This window comes from Ricinus communis, chromosome 5, assembly GCF_019578655.1.
Source record: "Ricinus communis isolate WT05 ecotype wild-type chromosome 5, ASM1957865v1, whole genome shotgun sequence".
Classification (NCBI taxonomy): Eukaryota; Viridiplantae; Streptophyta; class Magnoliopsida; order Malpighiales; family Euphorbiaceae; genus Ricinus; species Ricinus communis.
Genome location: NC_063260.1, coordinates 29525790 through 29552217, shown reverse-complemented (window position 1 = coordinate 29552217; position 26428 = coordinate 29525790). Strand labels below are relative to the sequence as shown.

At 29.6% G+C, this 26428-nt stretch overlaps 3 protein-coding genes across 4 annotated transcripts; all 3 read right to left on the bottom strand.

The window, feature by feature from the left end:
• Positions 1-417: 417 nt before the first annotated feature.
• On the bottom strand, positions 418-2892 carry LOC8276017 (protein NRT1/ PTR FAMILY 2.11). Its single transcript, XM_002517416.4, has 4 exons — positions 2590-2892; positions 2270-2487; positions 1616-2175; positions 418-1528 (listed from the first exon to the last, which is right to left on the bottom strand). Exons 1-4 carry the CDS (start codon positions 2801-2803, stop codon positions 643-645), a joined length of 1878 nt encoding a protein of 625 aa, XP_002517462.3. The 5' UTR covers positions 2804-2892; the 3' UTR covers positions 418-642.
• A 9706-nt stretch (positions 2893-12598) lies between these two features.
• LOC8276018 (protein NRT1/ PTR FAMILY 2.11) lies at positions 12599-15339 on the bottom strand. Its single transcript, XM_048374428.1, has 4 exons — positions 15050-15339; positions 14731-14948; positions 13947-14506; positions 12599-13728 (listed from the first exon to the last, which is right to left on the bottom strand). The coding sequence occupies exons 1-4, from the start codon at positions 15132-15134 to the stop codon at positions 12843-12845; spliced, it is 1749 nt and encodes a 582-aa protein (XP_048230385.1). The 5' UTR covers positions 15135-15339; the 3' UTR covers positions 12599-12842.
• A 4028-nt stretch (positions 15340-19367) lies between these two features.
• LOC8276019 (protein arginine methyltransferase NDUFAF7 homolog, mitochondrial) lies at positions 19368-23415 on the bottom strand. 2 transcript variants are annotated; one of them, XM_002517418.4, is made up of 10 exons: positions 23072-23415; positions 22920-22981; positions 22268-22411; positions 22005-22115; positions 21642-21846; positions 21434-21492; positions 20674-20726; positions 20356-20578; positions 19948-20056; positions 19368-19797 (listed from the first exon to the last, which is right to left on the bottom strand). In XM_002517418.4, exons 1-10 carry the CDS (start codon positions 23313-23315, stop codon positions 19535-19537), a joined length of 1473 nt encoding a protein of 490 aa, XP_002517464.2. In that variant the 5' UTR covers positions 23316-23415; the 3' UTR covers positions 19368-19534. The 2 variants fall into 2 exon arrangements, with proteins under 2 accessions (XP_002517464.2, XP_025012802.2); XM_025157034.2 differs by having other exon boundaries at positions 22268-22453; positions 23072-23136.
• Positions 23416-26428: the final 3013 nt, after the last annotated feature.

Here is a 26428-nt window from a genome sequence, read left to right as displayed (position 1 = left end):
GATAAACATATATATATTTCACCTTAAGAAGTTCAACGTTTACAGTTTAATTTTACATCAGCAAGACCAGCATTTTGAATTTCTCCTCACCCTAATGACTGTTTGACTCAACAAATTTTTTTTTTATTTGTTCTTGAGACTTGATTATGATGGTTACCAAACATATTGGACTGCCTTATAATACGTCAAGAAAATCATTTCCAAATTCGTGAGGAGGTTTCAGATTGAACCCTAGTTAGATACTAGTTAACCAAAGGTTATGGGAGAAGGACTATCGAGCCTATCTTCTATTGTACTGTTATTTCTGTCTCATCTCTCCAAACGAAGCACATAATTGTTCATTTTCTTTCTATAAACTGTATAAATAAAATCCCATTGATGCCCATGGTAAAAGTTAGATCAGTAAATAGTTATAAATGACTTGCAATGAAGAATTAATCCCATTAATTAGACTGATGATTTATTACATTGATTATACACATTTTACAAGACTCTGCGAATTCAATAAAGAAAGAAGCTTTTACTTATTATGCAGTAGTATACTGATCTGCTACAATAAAATAAAACATGATCAGGACTTGAAAAAAAAGAAATTGTACACCTGTTCCTTTTGCCCCTTGGATCAAGCATTACATATGCTTCTCAGGCTTCTATAGATCCATCCATAACCTCACTAGTGTTTGTATTTTTACCTTTATACCTATACCACTTGGCAAACACTAGGAAGTATCCAAAGTTGATAACGCCCAAGACAGCAATCATGTAATAAAATAAATCCAATCTACCTTTGTTTAAGTCCTCAGCCAGCCAATTATTGCCATCAGATTTTCTTGTAACACTGTGCACTATTGAAACAAGCAAACTACTTAGATAAAATGAACCTGCCAAGCCAAGATAGAAGAAAGAACCAGCTATGCTTCTCATATTTTCAGGGAATTGCTTGTAGTAGAATTCAGTCTGCCCAACAGAATTAAGAGCTTCAGTTAGTCCTGCAAGTGCCAGCTGAGGGATTAGCCACAAAGCAGACATAGATGATATAGCCCCTCCTTTTTCTGAAAGTCCTAAGGTTGCCCTTGTAAGAGCCCAGTGCCTTCTTCGTTCTTCAACTAAACCAGAAACAATCATGGTAATTATTGAGAAAATGATTCCAATTCCCATTCTTTGGAGGATTGTAATTCCACCGTCTTTACCAGTCATCTTTCGAAGAAATGGAACAATAATTCGATCATAAATAGGAATGAAAATGGTAAGGGTTAGCATGGAAAAGACTATAATTGAAGCTGCAGGAATCTGAAAGCCACCGCTGCCAAGTTTTCTGTCTGCTTGAAGTGCTTGCAGAACAGCATAAGTGTTTTGTTGAACTACTGGAACATAGTAAATGATGCCTGATGCCCACACCGGAATCACTCTCATTACGCATTTTGTTTCTTCCACTTGTTGGATCCCGCAAAGTTTCCATGGGTTGGCAGGAGAACCATCAGAATTGATTTCATCTTCATCAGTTATAATTGCAGCCTTATCGACCCACCTGTTTTATTACAATCATTTGCATATCGTGAGAGGGATGTATCATAACACATAGAAAAAGGAAATGGAAAGATAAGTTTTCTCTTACCTGAATTGATTTGTGTAGGGAAGCTTGGAGTTGATAGAGTCCTTTGGTATATAATTGTAGAGAGAAAGAGCGGGATTTTCAGGATTCTTTAACTTTTGCTTCTTGAGTGCAGCAACTAGTACTTGTACCACACTAACTAGAGCACTCCCCTCAGGTTTCACTATGACATATAGTTTTGTACCAAGGAAGAAAAGTGCACAAGACATGAACATTAAACCTGCAGGAATCGCCAATCCGATGGTCCAGCTCACATTCGATTGCACGTAGACAATAAAGGTTGTAGAAATCATCATGCCAAATGTGTAGGTGCAATAGTACCAATTGAAGAAACTATTGATGCCTCGCTTGCCGGACTCAGTATTTGGATTGAACTGGTCAGCTCCAAAGGCAAGGTTGCATGGACGAATACCTCCAGCTCCAAGAATTAGAAATCCTAAAGCGAGTGATAAGAATCCTATCTGCCCACCCGAGGCTCTAACACATGAGTCAGCCTGACTTGCTGAACATTTTGGAGGGTGCAATGAAGGGACTCCCGCTGTGAGAGTTAATACTACCATTCCCTATACAAAATGGAAAATAAAAAAGAAATTAATATGCTTCCACATTCATGATCATCATATAAACATAAAGTTTAGATATTGATGAAAAGTATACCAAAAGGGAACAGATGGAAGCAATGGCAAGAGTGACATAACGTCCCAAGTAGGTATCAGAGATGAAAGCACCTATCAATGGGACAGCATTTACAGTTCCAGTGAAAACATTGATAACAGTAGTGGCTTTTATGCTCGTCATATTAAACATGGTAGTGAGATACACTATCAGGTTTGAAACAGTCCCCATAGTCCCTAGCTTCTCGAAGGTCTCATTTCCTGCAAGTTATACCATGAGGTTACTTAACAAAACCTGGAAGATGAAACCGAAAATGAAAGAAATAAGATCATTTCGTACGATACATGTATAAATATACATACCAATAATGAATGGCATGGCTTCAACTCCTCTATATTTAGGAGCATCTTCATCATTTGGTGTAATATTCTCCTCAAACCCTTCCTTATTTGATCTAAAACTGGCAGTTTTTGACTCCAACCCGTCCTTATTAGACGACCTAAAGCTAGCAATTCTTTCTTCTATACCCTCCATGGATAACCTAAAACTAGCAGTTTTTTCAACTATACCCTCCATTCTTTTTGCTCTCTCAGACTAAGTAACCCTAGGACTTAGTTGTTGCTGTGGTGTCTGCATTTGCTCTTTCGAAGCCATCTTCTTATATAACCTTAAAAAGGTCAAATGTCCAATAATGCATTTCTTTTTTTTAAGTAAATTTTTTTCCTTCTACTAAATAATTCATGACGGTCCATGTGTATTACTCGTCATGCTCTAAATGCATCCAACAAAGTAGTTATATTTTTTTGTCAAAATGCATATTTTAAGTCCTCAAACCTATAAATTTTGTTTTATTGAGTCCTTTAAATTTTATTTTGTTTCATTAAGTCCTATTTTTATTTTTACTTATATTGAAGACTTAATGGTTCTTAATCAAAATAAAAATAAAAATATCAGTACTCAGTAAAATAAATTTAGTTTTCATAAAATATGTATCCTTAATAAAATTTAAAATAAAAATATAAAGATTCAATAAAAAAAATAAAAAATTTAAGGACTCAGATGATTAGTTTTACCTATTTTTTCATATTATTCGTTAAAGAAATTAAAGAAAATGAGCATATTTAGATGTTTTAGGACAAATGATTGATAACCACTTAAACTTATTTAATCTGGCGATTCCTTTCTGAGTACCAACTAAAAGAACACAAAACAAAAAATACTAAACAAAAACAAAAGTATCACGTGTTTATTTTTGGGAGTATGTGGAAATAAGAAACACAAACCAACAATTGTTTAAGATTTCCCTTTCCTTTTGATTGAGATAGATATTTATTTTTTAACTTATTTTTTAAGTGTTTTTCTGGCAACTGTTAAGAGTTGACAAATACCAGATCACCCAATTTTACAATTTTTTTATTAATATGAATATTTATATAAAATTCTTCTAAAGAAAATATAAAATTGAATAAATATCTAAGAAATGGCTAAAGAGTTGACCAACAAATAAATAAATAAATGTGTACGTGCCTAGGCAAACACACCCAATTATTATATATATAACTTAATAATTACAAATACAAAGTATTACTTTATCATTTTATGCCCAATTGATCAACTATCACATTTTGAAAATGTCGCACAATTATTTCATTATGTACTGACTTAATAAAGTCTAATAAACTGTGATAACAAATAAAAATTAGTGTATATATATACCAGCTAATGCTAAATATAATAAAAGGCCAAAGCAAATATCAAAATGCTAGTCGTTAATTTGGGGGCCTCCAAAATTAGGTGGACTGCTCAAAATGTCGAAGAATACCTTTTTCATATTTTATTATAAGATAATTGATACTTGAGTTTGCTAGGATAATATAAAAGTTCTAATCTAATTTTAATTATTTATAATTATCGTTTTCTATTAATAAAGTTTCAATTGCAATGAAGGTTAAGCATTGATTATCTCAAATAATTGTGTATCATTTAGAATATCAAGAAGCAAAAATAAAAGAAATATATTTAAAAAAAAAAAAAAAAAAAAAGCAACGTGACATAGAAGGATATTGGATAAGCAGGAATGCTCATCCAATTCATAATTTCAAGAAGGAAAAAAGAAAATTGAATAAGAAAAAGAAAAGCATGTTATTTAGTAGCTATTGGATAAGCAGAAGAGACCTCCCCTTTCCCAATGAATGGGAAATTATTTGAGCACTACAAACGAACAAACAACAGTTAATTTCTTTTTATTACAAATACTATTTTTTTCTTATTTACTTGAATGACGATATTACACATGTAACCTGAACAATTAATGTTAGCCATATAACATGTTACCTTAAATCTGGCTCCATGTTACCTTGGCCGATTAAAATGCCTAATTAAGTAGAATTTTTTAATTAATAATTAAATTAACAAAACATGCGTGTTATTATCTCTAATTTATTTTACATTATTTTTAAATAACGATTGTAAACTCACTTCGAATGGCACCAGATTCATTTATTAAGTAATTACTCAATCTGACATTTTAAAAGACACTTTACCTATATTATTATAATTAGATGTGCACCTCCTTACTTACTATAAAATTGATTCAAACAAAGACACCTCTATAAAAATAAAAGATAAATTGCTCGCTCCTTAGAAAAGAAAAATTAAACTATTCACTTCTCCAAATTCTTTGTAAATAAATTCTAAGAGCTCGGTTTCACTATAAAAAATATTTATCTTGATGGCTAGAGGTGTTATTAAAAACAACTCGACTACTATACATTCATTTATTAATTACAACCAAGTTAGAAAGATAATATATAGTTTTTTGACTGATTAGAATTGAATATATGTTATAATCTTGAATTTGTAGAACTGTAGCTGTAGATTATATCATATGTAATTATAATTTTTAATGAAAAAGTTAAATCTTTTTTACATTACTTTAACATGGATATATTGCATATTAATACACTTTAACTAATTCTGCCTGCGCATATTATCCTACGTACTCTATATTTTATGTTAAACTTGCTGCTTCTGATTTTTATTCATGATCCCTTGATATTGATAGCCAACTTTATTACGAATGAATCCTTAATTAGTTTGACTAACAAAAGTTTCAGAGTTTAAAGGCATCTAATCACCCACAAGTCTTTTTCTCCATCCCATAGTAATATAGTGCCCTCAATCATAGCAATTTTACTTCAAATTCTTATATGATGGCTTCTAATATACTTCAATAATATCATATTTTCTAACACAGACATATATGTATGCGAGGTTCCTATATTAGTACAAGTAGAGGAAACTTCCTTCATTTATACTCTTTCTCTTTTTTAAAATACCATCTACTCATTTTAAATTTTATATTTTTTCTCAACCGAACATCTCCGGTGATATTATATATATATATATATATATATAAATTATAAATAATTAAATTTTTATTTTAATTTATATTGAACTGCATAAGTATTCCAACAACACTTTATTTTAACTTCAATCCACACTATATATATATATATATTTCTTTCTTTTTTTTCCTTGGCACAAACAACAGGAACCTTCTTCCTCTCAACATCTGTAATATTTGCTGGCTAATGGTTTTGAGAGAGTGAAAGTGGTGGTCCATTATCAGAGTACAGTCTGTGCACGTTAAGAGTTTGCGATTGTGAAAGGGTTAATTGTTATTTGATTACTTTGGAAAAAAAGCGACCAAAATTATACTAGTTTAGATAAAATGGTTTTATTATTGTCTAAATGTAAGATAGCTAGATCGCATTAAAATTCACAGTAAATTTATGTGGTTGTGGAAGGTTAAATGTTATTTGATTACTTTGGAGAAGCAAAAATGATCACATGCTATTTGCTTGAAAAAAGTGGCCGTTGGTTGTCTCTAGTCTATTGCAATCCGCTGTTAAATGAATAACACATACAAAGTGCTTATTTAAAATCTTATAACTATTTTATATAATGTAACAGTTTATTTGATAATAAGTACAAAATTCTCAAGTGGTCTTAATAGTTTTAAACTAAAATCATTATTAGGGTTGTTCTTATATATATATATATATCGTATAATTTATTAACAATTTATTTTATTTTAATTTTAGTAATTTATTAATATACTTGGATACTACATTAGCTAACTATGTATAATAATTAGTTACCAATTAATAAAACGTGATTTTTAATTATTATAAGTTTCTATATATTTTTATAATTTAATCAGAAATATTTTATTATTATGAGATTTATTTATATAATTTTAAATAATTAAAAGTCATATAAGAGTTTATAATTAATTAATTAATCATATGTAATTAAATAAAAAATTTATGATGATAGATTACTAAAATAATTCTCTAGCAAAATTCCTGATTAAAATATCTATAATTGAAAGATAAATTTTGTGATAATAGAGTACCATTGGGTTACTATCTCAAAACCCCAGTAGTTGTGCTCTGTTGGCAATTGATATGCCCACTTGGGTGAAATAAGCGAACCATATTTGGAAAAAGAAATTAGTCTCAATTTATTTTAAACTGAATAAAAAAAAAAAAAAAAACCCTTTATGTTTGGAACAAATAAACATAAATTTAATTACAACACTAATTTTCAATTTCGAGTCATTGCACTGTTGAACAGTTCTTTTTATATTCAATAATAGGCACGATCGTTTTCAATCAAGTTGAGGGGTGAAATACTATGAGAACAACATGTCAAAGTTGGTTCACTCATTGAATTATTTTTGTACATTCTTTCAGTCCAACAACAAAACTTACCATAGTCATTAGTATTATTATTATTATTGTTATTATTATGTTGTCTGTTACCACAAATTCAAATGACATGGTACAGAGAAACTGGAATCTTGAATCATCTTAGCAATTGAAAATGGAGAAAGAGCCACCATATAGATGACCTCAGATTTGAACTTTCTAAATGGCGTTTATTTTCAGTGCCAACCACTCAACAAGTTTCCATCATTGACTTGCTTTGGATGAGAATTTTATGCACTATATTTTCTTTTAAGATACGATGATGGGAGCCTTGGATATGATGATGATGATGGGAATTGTTTTATCTTTACATATACAGTAAAAATTCTCTATATAATTAATCTTATGATCATCAGCAGAATAGATAGGTTTCCAAATCTTAGTCTCGCTCTATTACTATGAATGGAATGAGAAAATGAAACAGAGTAAACCTCCTGTCAGGTTTTATATTTTCTAAGTACAAAGAGGTCCTGTAATCTTGTGTAAATTTTTTAAGAAAAAGATCGCTTAATTTACAATTTTAAACTTTACTATAAAAATTCTGAGACTAACCCTGTCAACCCTGAACGGGTAGTCAGGGCTGTCATATGCTGAACATGTGTTGTATGGATGATTTGATGTACCAGATTGGCTCATGCTCCCAAGTTGCCTGAAGATGAGCTGCATTGGGTCCATTATATGTCAAAGTTTGACCTTTCTTTTTTAAAAACGAAAAAAAGAAACCACAGGATATTATTATATTATAGTATAAAAATAGCTATTAAAAAAAATATTTTTTAAAACATAGAACATCATTATTAATTTATAACGATAACTTTAACTAATTTCTGAAATTTTAACGAAATAAAAATTTTGAATTTTTTTAATAATTATATAGTACAAACAAACACGAATAAAAATATAAACAACTAACTTAAATTAATTTAAACTAATAAATGTAAAATTATAAATATTACTTTTCTATTTTTCATATTTACGGTTACAATATATTTAAAAAGTAACGGAAGGAAAACTAATATTATATTTTTAATATGTTTCAATTTAAATTTAAAGTGCCAATTTATGACTAATTCATGATATTAACAAATATATTACAAAAATTAGGAATAGTTTACATGAAAGGGAAAACTAAGGACAAAAAGAGCAGAAGGTTAGAGGATACGATACTGAACTTCCATTAGAAGTACAAACTTTTACTATTAAAACGTTGAGAAAGGGAAGATGATGATAAGGCCCCCGACATATATCCAATCAAAGGCCGCCAAATTCAGACTAACTGATGAGAAAAACTAAAACAAAGGAAAGAAAATGGGAGATGGAGCAGTCCATCAGTACCCCTCAAACCTGACTTCAAAATTTGACTTGTTTTGTCCCACTAGGCTCATTTTAGTTGAAGTACTTTATTTAAAATTAGCACAAAAGTCAAAGGTAGCATCTGAATTATTAAGCTACTACTTAAATTATTTTCTTTTAGAAAAAAAAAAAAAGAGTATTTTAAATCAATTCATCAAAACTTCTATTAAAAAAATAAAATAAATATACACTTTTGGTTCACGTTGTTCAATAATATAGTGACTTTACATTGTAAGTCCTTGATTACAAAAAATAAATTATTGCGTTTTTTATTCTTAATATTTAAATTTTAATTACAATTTAATAATCAAAATTTATATCCTCTTTTTGACATTTTAAATTGCAAATAATTTTATTTCAAAAAATTATACAATTTTTATTAGCAATAGTATAATGATAAAATATATTAGTTTTGAAACAATAAATGTCAATATGTATATTATGTTAAATCTCAAAAATATCTTGATAAATAATCCAATAAAATTGCGTTAAGAAATAACGGCTGAAGAAATATGAAAAGAATTAATAATGATATATTATTTTAAAAATTTTGATTCAAAAAATAAAAATATTTTTTTTATTCATAAAAGGTCTAAAATTAAATAATATATAATATTGAGCTGTATATTAGAAAATAATTACTTCTTTATCTTAATTATTACTTTTTCTGTCTCAAAAATATTCTGTTTTCTAGTCCGTTTTAAATCATGGTTCACTTTTTTTATTGTTAGTTTAGTAAATAATTATTAAAAATATATTTTTCATAAATATTGTTATATACAATTAATTTTTATATTTTATACTTTTAAATTATAAATTTTATAAGAATTTTAATAAGATTATTTTAAAGAAATAGTTATAAATATTAATATTAATTAAAAAAGTTTACATTTTAGTATCTACATCTTTCTTTTATTGATTAAAAAGATTCATGTGATAAACGTTTAAAATAAAGAAAATGAATTCAATGAACTAAAATAAATCCACGAACATTAGATTGACCTCTTTAAAAAGCCATCATTGCCGCTTTTTATAAAATGCAAATTATAGAATTAAAAGGCCACTTGGACGGTTCAAAAACAATTCACCATCCCCAATAATTAAATCACTTAGATTACCCATCAAATTGGAGGAGACAATATTTGTTGGCGTATCAGACATAATTTTATGAGTTAAAATATTTTGATGGCGTATAAAAGAAAAAATGTAAGTGCTGATAGGATTAATAAAAAATTATAAATTTTAGTTTTTTTATTTTTTTATTTTTGTGTTTAGCTATTTTTTTATTAAATAAATATTTAAGCCTGCTAAAAATATTTAATATAGTGTTTCAGACCGGTTTTACAGGTTAAATTATTTATTTGACTTATTTTAAATAATATATTAACTTAAATATTCTGTTTTAAAATAATATTATTTTTTTAAAAATTTTATTTACTTTTAAAATATTACAAGAAACTTTTTTTCTCATTTAAAAATTAAAAAAGATTACATTTCATTTATTTATTTATTTTTTGTACATTCACCTCAGTAAATAAAGATAAAATATATTCTTTCTCCTAAAAAAAAAGAGGAAGGTATTAAGTGTTCCAAAAAATAAAAAATAAAGAGCAAATTTATTTTTCTTTGGTGCTAAAAATAAAAAGAATTTAATCCAACATTTTCTTTGTGCTAAAAGAAGATTTAATAGAAAAAAATAGAAAAGAAAAAGATAGAAGAAATAAAAAAAATTGTAAGTAAGGATGAAGAAAGATATTTAGGTTATTCCATGTGTAAAATGAGTTAAATTATTATTTAAACTTATAATATCTATAAGAGACACTATAATATATATATATATATAAATTAACAGGTTCAGACACTTAATTAAATAAAAAAATAATTCAAACACTGAAATAAAATAATTAAAAAGTTAAAACACTAAATTTATAATTATTCTAATTCTAAAACACTATTTTCTATTGATAGAATATAAATAATAATCACTTAGTTTAAACGTTAGATGTGGACTACCCAAAAAGTCGGACCTCTATCTCTTGAGATTTACTTTAGTAAAGGATGGCCCTAAAGTCTCCTTATCAAAGATAATATCTACTAAAAAGCTCTAGTCCAATATTCTAAAAGAATAATATAATAATTTAACTGAAAGCTATAAAAGATATAATTTCTTTATTATTTATTAATTTTAATCGAGAACAGATAATTCTTATATTATGATCTAACTTAGTATTAGAGTTGGATTACCGAACTAACTTCTTTTTTTTATTTAACTCTGGAGATCTTATGAACTAAGAATCTCCAATCCCTCTCAAATCCATTCAAAAATGATCCAATCCATCAATTAAACAATATTATAATCTTGCCTATTAATATTTTTTAATTGCCACGTAATTATTATTATCTCTTTCAATCTTGCAGGTGTGCCATTAACGTTCACTTCCAATAACACCTCACATAATTAATTAGGTGGTGGCTTTGGGTATATTTCTGTGACTGAAAATGATATACAACTCCTCGTACAACCCCGTGAAAAGCTGTTAGTAATTATACTTTAATTATACATAAGTTTTAATTTTTTTATTTAAAAACAAATATAATATATATATATATATATAATATTAACTAATTTTAAATTCATTATACATAATAACTGACAATATAATATATCATACAAATAAAAAAACTTTATTAATATTATATTTTTATCCGCTAACTGAAGCCCATTAGGGTAAAGAAGTCTTATAAATAAAAGAAAAAGATAAAATAAAATTTTACTTCACCAGTAACTTTAAAAAAAGGACTGATATCTTTATATTATTTTTTAATTTTATCTTTTAACTTAAGATAAGAAAATTAAAAAATATAATAATAAATATAATAACTCATTACATGAATAATTATATAATTAGAGGTAATTATTATTTTCTCCTATACTTTTTCATATTATATATACTAATTATCCTTTAATATTTAAAATATATTATTTCATCATTTTATTTTATAATTTTATATTATAAATTCATTTTATCTGAATTTTTGTTAACAATGTTTTATTTTATACTATTTGCCTCTTGATTTTTGATATAATATAAATTGTCCCTTATAGTTTGTTTATTTTATTAAAACTCTTTCATTTAATTTTTGTATAAAAATCAATTTGTGTCTGTATAAAAATAATTAAAATATTATTTTTTGACTTACTCTAATTTCTAACATAATTAGATTCTAGTAAGATTTAAATATTTTAAAAGTACTTATATTCATCAAAATATTGAAAATTCATATAATTTAACTTTCAATTATTAAAATAAAATAGATATTATTCTTATTATTAATTTTGTTACACTATAATTGTAACTTTGATAAGAAGCTTGAAGATCAGGTTATATTATTTTCATCAATTTAGTTATTTGATTGCCTTGGCTTTCAAAATGCAAAGAGATTATATTGTAATAAATAAAAATAGGAACAATTTGTATATTTGACCAAAAAATCAGGAAGCATATAGTATAAAACCTAACTAATAATTGTCTAACTAAGCTATGACGAAATGAGCTTTTAGTATAAAACTACAAAATGAAAAAATAGAAAAATTTAACTTTTAAATATTAAGGAGTAAGTAATGTAATATAGAAAAACATATAGTAATTGCCCATATAATTACTAAGTAAGAAATTTTCTTTTATGGATTAAATCATGTTAGAGATATTTGGTCACTAAGTTTAATATATTGCTGGTTATTATTAGTTGTTAATTAATTACTCATAACTTTGTTCATGCATGTAAGATTAATCGAGAGCCTGGTTGAGAAATTGGGGGTACGTATAATTAATCGAGTCATAACATAATCCGCATTCCTTCTGTCTTTCACCGGATGTATAAATCAATTTTGATGCTTCGTAAATAAAATGTTTGATTTTGTATGGTTTTCTATCAGTATTGGTTTGTTGATGGCACAGAGATTGGGTCTGCATAATTTGCAGATAGTAAAAGTGTTGTTCAGTTATTGACCAGGCGGGATATCTCTGTTAATGCCCATTTCAATTACCGTCATTACAGCTATCATAATCAGACAAATGCTAGTTAGATTTCCTTCAATGTCTATGTTTGTCCAACATATTTAGCGTAGCAGATTGGTTGGCCTCTTATGCCAAGTCCTTGTCAGTAATGGGAGAAAAACAAAGGTTTTTGCTTTTTTCCAAGGAAAGAAAAGGGAGAATTCCGTGAATCAAAGATGTGATCATTAAGAGGGAATTAATAAAAGCATATATTGGAACTCGTCTGACACCCATAGTTTATTTGAGAAACTCCTTGTACTTTGATCAATGTACAATGAGAAAAAGCTATGAATCTATCTAGGCACACTTGTTACAAAAACTGGACCAAGATACATGTTCCTATACATTGATATTGCTTCGTTATTATGCTGCTTAATGCTTAAACTTATAAATAAGTTTATGCTTATTTCTCTCAGAATAAAATGTTTCTCAAGCTTTTTGGCTTCCATCAATAACCTGAATTTCATCTGTGTTGTTACCTTTATATTTATACCACTTGGCCACCACTAGGAAGTACACAAAATTAACAACACCTAAAACAGCAATCATGTAATAAAAGTAATCCAATCTCCCTTTGTTAAGATCCTCAGCTAACCAATCCCTGCCATTTGATCCTGCTGTAACATGGTGCACTATTGAAACAAGTATGCTACTTAGATAAAATGAACCTGCCAATCCAAGATAAAAGAAAGAACCCGCTATGCTTCTCATATTTTCAGGGAATTGCTTGTAGTAGAACTCAGTCTGCCCGACGGAATTAAGCGCCTCTGTTAATCCTGCAAGTGCTAGTTGAAAGATTAACCATAAAGCAGACATTGATGATATGGCTCCTCCTTTAGGTGAAATGCCTATTGCTGGCCTTGTAAGCGCCCAATGCCTTCTTCGCTCTTCAATCAAACCAGAAACAACCATAGTAACAATTGAAAGAACTACTCCAATTCCCATTCTTTGGAGTATTGTAATTCCACCTTCTTTACCCGTGAGTTTTCGAAGAAACGGAACAATAATTCGATCGTAGAAGGGGATAAAAAGAGTAAGAGTTAGCATGGAAAAGACTATTATTGAAGCGGCAGGAATCTCAAAGCCATTTTCGCCAAGTCTTCTATCTGACTGAAGTGCTTGCAAAACAGCGTAAGTGTTTTGTTGAACTACTGGAACATAGTAAAGGATGCCTGATGCCCATATTGGGATCACTCTTAGCACACATTTCGCTTCTTCCACTTGCTGGATGCTGCAAAGTTTCCATGGATTGGCTGCAGAGCCATCAGAGTTAATTTGGTCTTCACTAGTTATAATTGCAGACTTGTCAAGCCACCTGTTTGCGTTATCAAATGGTCTATTATTTGCATTTGATAACCAATGAATATAAAAGTAGGTCTTTATATTGAAAAGACGTTCAAACGATTTGTTTTCATTTAAATGTAAATGTAAATGTAAATGTAAATATAAATGTGCAACAAATGTATGCATGCTTCCTGAATTGTTATCCCATAGAGAAATAGAGAAAAAAAATAGAGAATAATTTTCTCTTACCTGAATTGGTTTGTCTGTTGAAGCTTGGAGTTGATAGAATTCGTGGGCATATAATCAAAAAGAGAATGAGCAGGATCGTCAGGTTTCTTTAACCTTTGCTTCTTAACAGAAGCAACTAATACTTGTATGACACTTACTATAGCACTCCCCTCAGGTTTTACTATGACATAAATTTTTGTACCCAAGAAGAAAAGAAGACAAGACAAGAACATTAAACCTGCAGGAATGGCCAACCCGATAATCCAGCTCACATTTGATTGCACGTAGACAATGAAGGTAGTAGATATCATCATACCAAATGTGTAGGTGCAATAGTACCAATTGAAGAAACTATTGATGCCTCGCTTGCCGGATTCAGTATTTGGATTGAACTGGTCAGCTCCAAAGGCAAGGTTACATGGACGAATACCTCCAGCTCCAAGAACTAGAAATCCTAACCCGACGAATAGAAAACCTAACTGCCCACCTGTTGGTCCAACACATCTTACAATCTCAATTGCTGCACATTTTGGAGGGTGCAGCTTGGGGATTCCAGCTGTAAGAGTTAATACTACCATTCCCTATAAAGAAAACAAGGCAGATTAATATGCTTCTGACATGAAAAATAATACAAGAGTATTTATCTAATATGTTATAGCTTTTGTTTTTTCCTCCTTTGTTTAACTGCTGGAACTTATCTATAATCTCATATTCCTGTTTGTAAAGACTATCGTAGTACTACTTAGCCAAAGCTCATATCGCTATAATATATGCATACACTAAATTGAGATATTGATGAAAGTACCAGAAGAGAACACATGGAAGCAATGGCCAGAGTCTTGTAACGTCCCAAGTAAGAATCAGAGATGAAAGCACCAATTAATGGGACAGCATTTACAGTTCCAGTGAACACATTGATAACAGTAGTTGCTGTTATACTCTTCATGTTAAAAACAGTAGTGAGATACACTATCAGGTTTGAAACAGTACCCATAGTTCCTAGCTTCTCAAAGGTCTCATTTCCTGCAAGTTAACAGCAATATATTCAAGCTACAAAAACAAAAAGGATACATGGGTGTAGGAAATTATTAATAAATATAGATCCCAAATGTGTGTATATACACCTATGATAAATGGCATGGCCTTAACTCCTCTATGTTTTAAGACACCTTCATTAGTTGGTGTAGGTTTATCCTTGCCGGCATCCATAGATGATCCAGAAACAAAGAAGAGCTGTTTTGTGAAGATGGTGTATGTTTCTGGCTCTGCAAAGACTCTTCTATTATATAGACCAAAGGTAAGAAAAAATAAAAGCTGAAATATGACGAAAAGCAAAGATGGACAATGGTTGCTTGTCAATGACAATGCTAGAGAGTGAAATATTGGTCCAGATTTCTGTAAATGACTAAGGAAGGTTATCAAAGGGTGTTTATATATAGAGACAGAAAGTTCATTTTCTTCGCAAACTAATTAAATTCATTACATCAATCCCGTACAATGTTTCACGTTTAAGAATAGGGACAGATCTATACATACATACATATATATATATATATATAGCATAAGGGCAATAGGCATTTGGCCCACTGCCTATGAACTGTAATATTTATTGCTAAGATTTCTTTGCCCACTTAAAGATTTGATATATTCATTTTTCGTCGTTCTTAATAATTTGGACATTATATTTGATTTCGTGTAGCATTTTGAATTGAACTGGAACTTGAGATTTTGGTGTTCAGCATAAAGCAAAACTATGACTTTAGTTTGCTGGTAATTCATGCCGGCTGTTGTTTGTCATTGAATATTTACTTCATTCAATATGGACACAAATATTTATCCATCGAACTCATCAAACAAAATAATAAGTAAATTCATACCTTCAATTTCTACTTCCTTTGATCGTTGATGAGTTCGGCATATTGTATCTATTAGTCAAGAAAAATTGAAAAAACAAACTTTATATTGGACAAATAAAAATATTATAAGGATGCAAATATAGCTCTGAATAAAACTCATTTTTCTCCATTAGTTAAAAGGATTAATATCTACTAAGATATATATAGATGATCACTAGTATAATTTTATTATATAATTATTAAATTTTTTTTTTTGCATTTATCAGTAGTTATATTGCGAGTTTTTTATTCAATTTTGGACCAGCGATATAGAATCCATTATCAACGAAACAATTTTTAAAAAATTTTGTTACGGTGAATTTAAGGCGAAACATTGTATTTTTAGCCTTGATTTTCTTAATAGATAGTGTAGATCAAAATAAACCTAATTCAATTTCTATAATTTCATATCTTCTGAAATCATGCCGTGCAACTCAGCAATCAATGACTCTTTACAAACTTTTTCTATAAGTATTCATCTTACTCCCTAGAACAAAAGTTGATTAGTTCTTTAATTAAAAAGATTAAGCATCATTATCCACTAAGATACTCTTTGAGCTAGATAAATAGATCATCCACTCAAGAGCTGTAGTCAGCATATACAAGTCTCCTCCAATGTGTCAACTCTCTGCATACATGATAAAATGGATAGAAATAGAGGGGAATGTCTTCTGCTTGTGTTTATTTAGGTCCTGGTATTATCTCACTCTGATTCTGTCACAAGCTTAGCCCATTGCAGGCTAAATTAAGCTGTTCCAAACCAATTCTAAGGTGGGATTTCATTTGTTAGAATAGGGTGCGTGACAATCTCATCAAAACAAATTACAAAATCACGTGCTAAAATAATTGGAAAAGGAAAATGTTTATAAGAAGAAAGAAGCAAAAGTAGGATGTAATAAGCATCGAAACCTTTGGGAAGGTGACAGCAAACTGAAATCTTTCAATTATTGGCAAAAATATACATATTTGCAATTTATATTTAAAAGGACACATGATAGAAATAGTCCCTATCTTACACTATCCATTCAACTTAAGCCTAGATGTCAAAGGCAATGGAAGGCTAGTCAGCATTATAGCTACTAAGTTTATGGATTTGATCGAAAACTAACTACCAATAACTGACATTCAATTCTTCATTCTCTTGATAATTAAATCCAAACACATTTTTAATTATCATTAAATAGGAACCATGCATGACTCTGGGATACTCGTTAATATTCCTTGAGGTTTGTGCTCTTCAATGACGTCTTTATAATTACACATCAGCATAACTTGTCCTAAATTATGAAATCATATTAATTGATTTTGCCAAACCGGATATAATTAACCTCAAATGTTAATTATAAAACATTTTAAACTTGAAAAAAGATCTAACATCAAAATAAATTGAGAACCCAATAATCATAGCTTACAAATCAGATAATTTGAATGTTGTAATGGAGCCGTACAATTTTTAAAAAAAAATCTAAAATGGCCTAAATAATCAATATATATAATAATAATTGTAAATTCAATTTACTTCAAAAATTGGAGTTAGCATTTCTTTTAGTTGTACAAAATTGGGCAGTTAAATTGCATTTTTTCCACAAAGTAGCACCTATATATATATATATATATATATATATATATATATATATATATATATATATATAATGAAAGGCAACAGATCCGCAGCTAAATAAAAGAACTCAATTTTCATAAGAGTACAAATTATATGTACGTAAATATTTTGCAATTCGTTAAGCCTTATAAATCGCATTTGTATCCCTCTTTATAATTTACATTCCAAATAACCAAATGGCTGTAACTATTAAATCAGAAACAAATAAACTAATAATTAACATTTTTTTAAAAGAAATTGGGACATATCAAAATGAGATTAAATTTAAAATATTTACCAATTTCTGATATGTACGTACATTTTGGAATAGTATAAAGAATTATACATAAATTATGACTTTGTACATGAATTTAAGAATGTAGATTGATCTCGATTTGTTAGTTTATTAAACGGCAGTTAAATTCGTATCTCACTGCAATATACGACACCGGATGTTTTTTCTTTTTAATAAGAGATGAATAATAAGAGTTAAAAAGTTTCTTTTTAATATAAATATCACATTATTATTCATGACGGTAGAGAATGGTAGGGAGAGACAGTCGAGTGGAGAGTAGAATGATAGATGCAGGTCGAGCTCAATTTTTTATTAAGTGGTAAAGCTTACTTACTATACACCATATTCATTTATATGGGTATTTCTTTATTTCACATTTTAATTTGATTAAAATCTATAAAGTTTATAGAATTTATTTATAAATTTAAAGTTTATGTGCTTTCAGTAAAATAAAAATTAATTTAGAATTTCACATAATTAAATTTGTCGTAAAATTGATTATAGCTAAACTAAATTCTATCAAAATAAACAGTATTTTTAAATAAATTTCATATTAATTTGTCAATATATTTTATAACGTCAAAATATCTTTTTTAACTTTATTATTTCTATTTTATTTTATGTCTCTTGTCTTTTTCTTAAATAGAAATAATTTTTTAATAGATTTCAATTAATATATAACATAAAAAATTTATATATAAAAAATTTAAATAACAATGAATTGGATAATAAGTAGCATATATCTTGATTCGATGTAAGTTTGATTTTATCTTTTTAAATTATATTCATTGATCTCACTTTTGAAGATCAACTAAATTTATTAATTTCTCTAAGTTTCTGTTAAAGATAACAAATATTGTGTTGTTAGACACTCAAAATTATAGCTTATACTTGAAATTTGAATATAAATTTTAAATTGTTTACTTTCCATTATGTTTAAATCATTGATAAATATTAACTTTCTTATCTTTAATATACAACTAAATTTTAGGCAATTTATCAAAATAAAATTACACTGACCTTTAATATACAACTACATTTTAGGTTGTTTATTATAATACTTTATAGGGTTCTAACATGTGTTTTTTTTTTTAATTGCAATTCAATCTGCCGGTGGTTAAAATATATGATCGATTTGCTTGCCTTGAAGACTTACTGAAAAGGATTGATTCTGCAGTGGAGGCGTGTCTGTCTAAGAAATGTGAAAAAACTGGATGAATACTGGACAACTTTGCTCGAAATTTAAAATTTAAAATGGTTGTAATCGTATTTTTTAAGTTTTTATTTAAAAAAATAAATAAATAAATTCATATTCATGTTTAAATACGATCGATTCATATTCATAACAAAGCCGCGGATCTAAGGGGAGAGTTGGCTAACTTCGTCTGCTAACGGGTTTCTCGTTTCCCTGTGTTTATTACAGAATAGCTATAATGAATATTGGAGAGGATTCAATGATTAGGCAGCAGTAGTAATTAAAACTCGTACCGCGGGAGATCGGTACATGAACAGGAAATCATTGGGAATCTACAGTATATGTTTTAGATGACGACGCTCTTAAATGGATAAGATTTAAGACAAACAAATTCACGATAAAAAATATAACAACAATGTCTGACCAAAACTAAAGATAATCTTGCAAACAAACAATATGACCATTTGGCAAAACCAAATCTAAATTCAATCACCGTAGATTAAGTAGAACCAGGTTTTGCAAGAAACACAGACCTTAGAAATTTATTGGTTGCTATAATAAACTATTAATGTTACAAATGCTTAACATTTTAATATATTTCAAAACATGAAAGCATTTCCAACTTTATTGAAATGGAACTGGAATACCTTGCTTCTTGTTCACAATAGCCATTGCCAAATACCTGGTACCCATTCCAATGGGCACCTGTTCTTCGGGACCCTCCCAAAATGGAGCTTCACCTTCACCCACCAGACGCCAGTATCCTGTTCTTAGGAACTCAGCCTGTACCTCTGTACAGTTCTGCAGCAAGGCCTCTACGCGAAAATTTATGCCAAGAGAACCCAGAAACTGGGACTGGGTAATTGGACCATGGACAGAAACATCTTCTGAAATGCAATAGCCAATAAATAAACTCCATTGCTTCTTTCTATTTTTCACTGATCATCTGCATCTGGGTTTCTTTTTTCCTTTTTTTTTTTTTTAATCTTTTCTAAGAAATGAAAATTATGTCCAGAAAAAGGTATTAGGACACAAACCTGAAGCTTCCTCCGCGGAGTGCCTGATAGAAGCAAAATCAACATATGCACTGAGATCAGCCGACCCAGGATTGTCTAGTATGTCGACAAACTTGTGTTTTCTGATTGCCTGCAAAAATGGTTAGCACACGTGTCTATTGAAAGAAGGCTGACACAAGTTCTCCATGCACTTCCAAGTGTCAATTGCAATGAATATAAACCCTAAACTGTAATGTCGTTTAGACTCCAATGTGAAAACAATAAAAACATGGAGGAATGCTAGTGACATAAGCTAAATAGATACCAAATATTGGAAAAGTGTATTGCTAGATAAATAAACATTGCTAAGGACATGGAGAATGAATGTGTGCATAATTAGTCTAAACAATGAAATAACTGTTGCAGCATATTAGCCTCAAGACAACAGACCTGCAGACTGTCTGAGACTACTCCATTTAAACCATAATCAATTATAAGGGCTCCCCCTCCATCAGAACTTATTCTCTTGGCAATTGTACAAGTCAAATCAATTGCTTTTGGGCAGACCTCAATGTGATTAAGCTTCTCTATTTCTTCAGGTGCAGCCCACTTGCACCGCTTCACTAAATAAAGAGTGGCAGGAGTTGGCTGAGGAGATAGAACGAAACGAAACCTAACCAATGTACATGGTAGATATAAAACTACAGTCTAATGAAACTATATTCTGAAAGCCATCATATTTTTCAGATTACACAAATAAACACTTACATAGAATCCTCTGCAACATCAACCATTTTCTCACACCAGCCACGAGAAGCCCTCTGCAGGAATTACCAAATCAGAGTGATGACAGAAAAAAAAATATATATATATATATATATATATATATAACAACATAGGTGATATCTCGGCCAATTGCAAGTGGCTGGACCAAGAAAAGGAGAATTGAACTAACAGTTTGAAGTATGACTCCGCCAGTGACACGAACCAATAATGAAAGCACTAAGTACTATCTCAGTTCAAGAAGGACCAATCAAAAGGAAACACAGCAATTTCTGTTTCTCTGCCGCCATGTTCTCTATTAAAAACAAAATATGGGAACTCTTGGATTCAGTTTAATTTTCTGTGTTGTCATCATATTTCAATTACATTATTGTCATCCTCTCATACAATTACTCTAAGATGACTGGTAATTATACAAACAAAACTGGCTTAATCACGTTTTAATTAATATGAGTATAGGAAAGAAGAGATATTGCATTTCGAATGCTTCGTACAACACAACGGCACACAACATAACTACAGAAGCACAGGCAGATTGAAGAGGCGTAAAACATGCAAGAAAGAAGTACCAAAATATAGTTAAATAACTGCAGATAATAACTAATAGTCCATGCAAGCGCTTTTATATATTTATTAGGACTTGTAAGTTTTTTATATTTCTTATTCATTAGCAATGTAGGATCTTTAACATATTTCAAAGGGAAGGAAGTAGGGGAGTTGTTTAACTAGACTAATTTAAACAAACCTGAAACTGATGAACTGGTAGAGCATCATAAAACTCATGGGCGATGATGATTGTTGGTGCTGCATCAGCAAGCAAACAAATGTGATCAGGCGGAGAAATAAGAATCCTGACAATGTCAGTTGAAATTAAAATTGGCATCTCCTTGTAGTCGAATACTGAAGCTGCAAGCAAGGTTTCACCAAAACAATGTAAAAGTATAACTCCATACATCCTGTGGGAACCTGCTCCAGTGAAGTGTGCCATGATATAGGTGTCCCAGCCAATGTGCTAATAGTCCTTTCTTCACCACTTCCGCAGGAATTATTATCATCCACACATTTAAGATTGTGATGTTGAAGCTTCTGCAATGCAGGACTACACTCTACCATGTGAATATGCAATGATTCAGTGAAGCTCTTAAACTTGGAAGCTCCCTACATGTAAAAGTTACAATTAGCAAAAAAACGAAACAATCCGCGCTTATAGCATAAGAAAGAAAAGGTGAAGGATTGGGACCACTATTTGATATATTTCTCAAGCATAAAGTAGGAAACCTGAAAAAAATCTTATAATTAGAGTTGTAACATCATACACGCAGAAGATCAGCCATAAGAGTTCCTCGCCCTGGACCAAGCTCAACTAAGTTCACCCTTTTTGGCTGTTCCATTTGCTCCCATAAACACAAGGCCCATACACCAACCATCTAAGATTACATTAAATAAATAGGTAAACGTAATAACAACCAAATGATAATAAAAGCATAAATGGATATAATGCTCCTCAGTGCATCGACTACACTTGTTCAATGTCCAAAAAGGACACGTGTAATTTCAAGTTATAACTGCGTGCAGTTACCTCCCCAAACATCTGGCTAACTTCAGGAGATGTTATGAAATCACCTTCAGCCCCAAATACATCTCGATTAATGTAGAATCCAGCTTTTGGATTTGTTAAAACTTCTTCCATATATTCTGCTACTGTAATTGGACCACCTCGGAACTAAAAAGAATTCCATAAATAACGGATGATCACATTCCGGGTCTAAGAAACAAGAAAATGAATGAAATATCTATAAGTACAACAGCCTTCAAAAGAAAAATACAATCTGTTGATCATATTATAAATTGACCATCATTTCTTCCCTGAGCTGCATAATTGAGTCATATAATAAATATTTTAAGTTCCAGGCTGGTACATACCCTCTTAAGAAATATTTGTAATGGCCATCACACAATTCGATCATAGATCATATACGATATGAAATATAAAATTCAGAATGCTGGCATGCCAACAACCAGATTCTGGCGGAGAAATAATCTCTTTTAATAGAAGATTTTAATAATTTTATTATTGTAATGCCGTGAGATAATTATTTTTGATAGTGAAGTAGCTAAATCATTATTATATACTCGAATGACAAACATAAATTCTGGTACAGAGACATTTTAACAAGCATCTTAACTACTTGAATAACTAACGTAAAACTAAAAATAACTAAGATAACTACCTTAATAATTCCTTTGAGATGTTTGAAAAGCTCCGATTCCGAATTGGGTTCATGAGAATGCTCTGGGATTATTAAAAGAACACTATAAATTAGTTTTTCAAAAAGATTGTAACAAATGCACATCAGGAAAGAGAAGGAGAGTGAAGTGGTACGAGGAGGGTTATAAAGGCCGGAGCGATCGACGGAGACTGTGGTCGATGATTGGACATTGTTGTCCTCCAACTGTTCGACGAGATTGCTGTGTGGAATTTCTGATTGTGAAGAAGAAGAATAAGAGAAAATAGAAGAGTTTCTAAGCAAAGGAAAGGAAGGTGAAGGAGAAGTAGAAGGTGGTTTGTTCAACAGTAAACAACGGTAAGCAGAAGAAACTTGCTTCGGCAACACAATTCTCAGCATTTTCTTTTTTCCTTTTCCTTTGGTTTTTCGGTTGTTGCCTTGCCTCTTTTTGTTGATCAGAATTTGGAATATTTACTATGAAGTTGCCGATATTCGGATTACTAAACGCCCCTATTCTTATTGTTTTAATTTAATTTCTTACTTTTTTTATAAACTATTCTTTTCCATATCTACTTTTATGAAAAGCATAATTTATTTGTTTTTATGAAATTGGAATTTAAATATAAAATTAAAATTAAAAAAATATTTTTCCAACAAATAATCTTTTATGCTTTCACTAACTACATTATTTATAATTGCCTTATACATAGATCGGAATGACAATGTGGAGATTATACTACTACAATTTTAATCGTTTAACTAATTATTTGTACATGTATACTAACCATATTATACTAAACCCATTTGTTTTTATCAAATTTTATTTCTTTTAGAATAAATTGAACAAGTAACTATAACAAGATGGATTATAATTTGAATAGATACCACATTGAAAAGTACACAAATAACTCATAATTAATATCTTTGATTGTCAATTAGAAAAAAAAAATCTACAAATTAAACAAACCAGTTAATAGAATGTTTACTCCAATATTATTAAGTCTAGTTTTATATGATAACCAATAATTTTAAATTTAGTAAAATAAAAATTTATTATTAGAGTTGATATTTATATTAATTAATAAAAGACGTTTATTTAGAATATATAATCATTAAACTAACAGGAATAAAAGAAAAAGTGCCTATATTTTCATAGGAATAAAAGAAATGGTTATCAAATTGAACAGAGAAACCAATATAAATTGGTAGACACTGAACATTTATATTTATTTGTCGATGATACTAAATTTACTATTCAAAATGTTTGAAGTCTTATTAACTCTTACCATCTAAATTATTTTTCATTAACATGAAATGGATTACATACTTTAAAATACCCATCTCATTGTAGCATGTAAGGACTAAACCATCACTATTCTTATTATTATTAATATTATTAGTTGTCCTATAAATGTAAGAGATTGAAGTATGTAATTTCGGAATTTAGGGATAAAGGTGTTCATTTAGGAAAACCTCAAGGGCCTCATAATAATTACCTATTTCATAATTTCAAAGCCCAAACATGAACGAAAATCGTAACTCGTAAGACGTTAGGCTACAGCTCATCGTATGCAGGAGCTGTGGGGAGCGACGAGCAATTACAACAATTACTCTCTCTCTCCACTACAATTATTTGTTTTTTTTAGAAATGATAAACCGGTCTAAACTCGAAAATCTAACATATTAATCTAAAACCATGAAAATTTAAATACTTTTTTTTTAAAATAGGAATATTTTGTTAATAAAAAATTAAAAATACATCTTAATATAAAAAATAAAAATAAACATCAAACATCAAGAAATATGTAAAAATTATATCTTAATATTAGTCGTTTGTATAGTTGACTATATTCAACAATTATCTTGAGTTTGTTACAAGTTTATTAAGATAATTTGTCAGGTGTAATTAGTTGATTAATCAGTAGTTATTATAAATATAACGTTATTTTTTGTTAGCAATACACGAGAAATACAACATAAATTTTTTTCTTTCTTTTTTACACTTCATATGATATCAGAGCGGTTACTCTTTGGAATACAGATCCAGACTCTAAAGTTCAAGAAGACTGCTGATCTAAACAAATGGAAGATGAACATGATTCTCATGAAACTCTAATGGCAGAAGCAGTATGTAGAGCTGCTAGTAGTACAACTGTGAAGAAGACAGATATTACTCACGGAAATCCACTTACACTCCACAATTCAGATCATCATGGAATGCAATAGGTAACTAGTCCACTAACTGGAGGAAATTATCTGATATGGAGCAGATCAGTGAGAATAGCACTTGGAGGTAAAGTAAAGCTTAGATTTATGAATGGACGATGTTTAAAGTCAAATAAAGATTATCTAAAATTTAATCAATGGATTTGTGTAGATTGTATGGCAACTTCATGGATTCTGAACTCAATCTCGAAAGATATAGTAGATGCATTTCTTTAAGCTACATCAGCTAGGGAATTGTGAGTTAAAATGGTTATCGTACATCTTGCGAGATTTTCAAGTTCACCTTTCTCTTCTTATCCCTCTCTGGTGTGATAATAAGGTTGTTATTCATATAACTGCTAATCTTATTTTTCACGAGCGTACGAAACACCTCAAGATAGATTGTCACTTGGTTAGGGATCAATTCAAGGCTGGTTTTGTGCTCCCGCAGTATCTTTCATCTAAATGTCAACTAGCTGATCTGTTCACCAAGTCTTTAGGTGGTCCTCAGTTTCATTCTTTAGTTTCCAAGTTGGGCTTACTTGATATGCATCATCTAGCTCCAACTTGAGGGAGGGATGTGAAAATTATAACTTAATATCAGTCGTTTGTATAGTTGATCATAGTCAATAGTTATCTTGAGTTTGTTAGGGTAATTTGCCACGTGTAATTAGTTGATTAATAAGTAGCTACTATAAATGTAATATTATTTTATATTAGCAATACACGAGAAATATAACAGAATTTTTTTTCCCTCTTTTACACTTTACAAAATACAAATAAAGAAATCTATTCATAACAATCATCAATCGTATTGACGGAGTAGTAAATTGTAATTTTACGAGAAAAATGCTTCATTCAGTGGCACTAAGCCCCATATCGATTTTATAGATGTCTTTTGATGAGCCCGATTGTTTAGATTTCAGATTTGATTTTTTTTTCTTATTATTCCCATAGAGGGAGAACTCAACACTCCTGTAATAAACGATCATAAAAATCCTATAGAAGAAGAACTCAAAACCCCTATAATGGCGGACCATAAAACTCTTCAAAAACTACTAATATTTATTTATTAAAACTAATTAATAACAAAAAGAAAAAGGACCACCACCGATCTATAAATGACCGACGGTGGGCTAAAAGATGAAACTTTAATAAAGAACAAGAAAAAAAAAAGAGGGGCGCCTAAAGATTAAGTATAAAATTCTAATTGAAAATTTTAAATATTTGAATTTGCTTTTTATTTCAAATATTTAACACTTTATTAATTGATATTTATAATTATATTTTTTATCAGTAAAAATTAG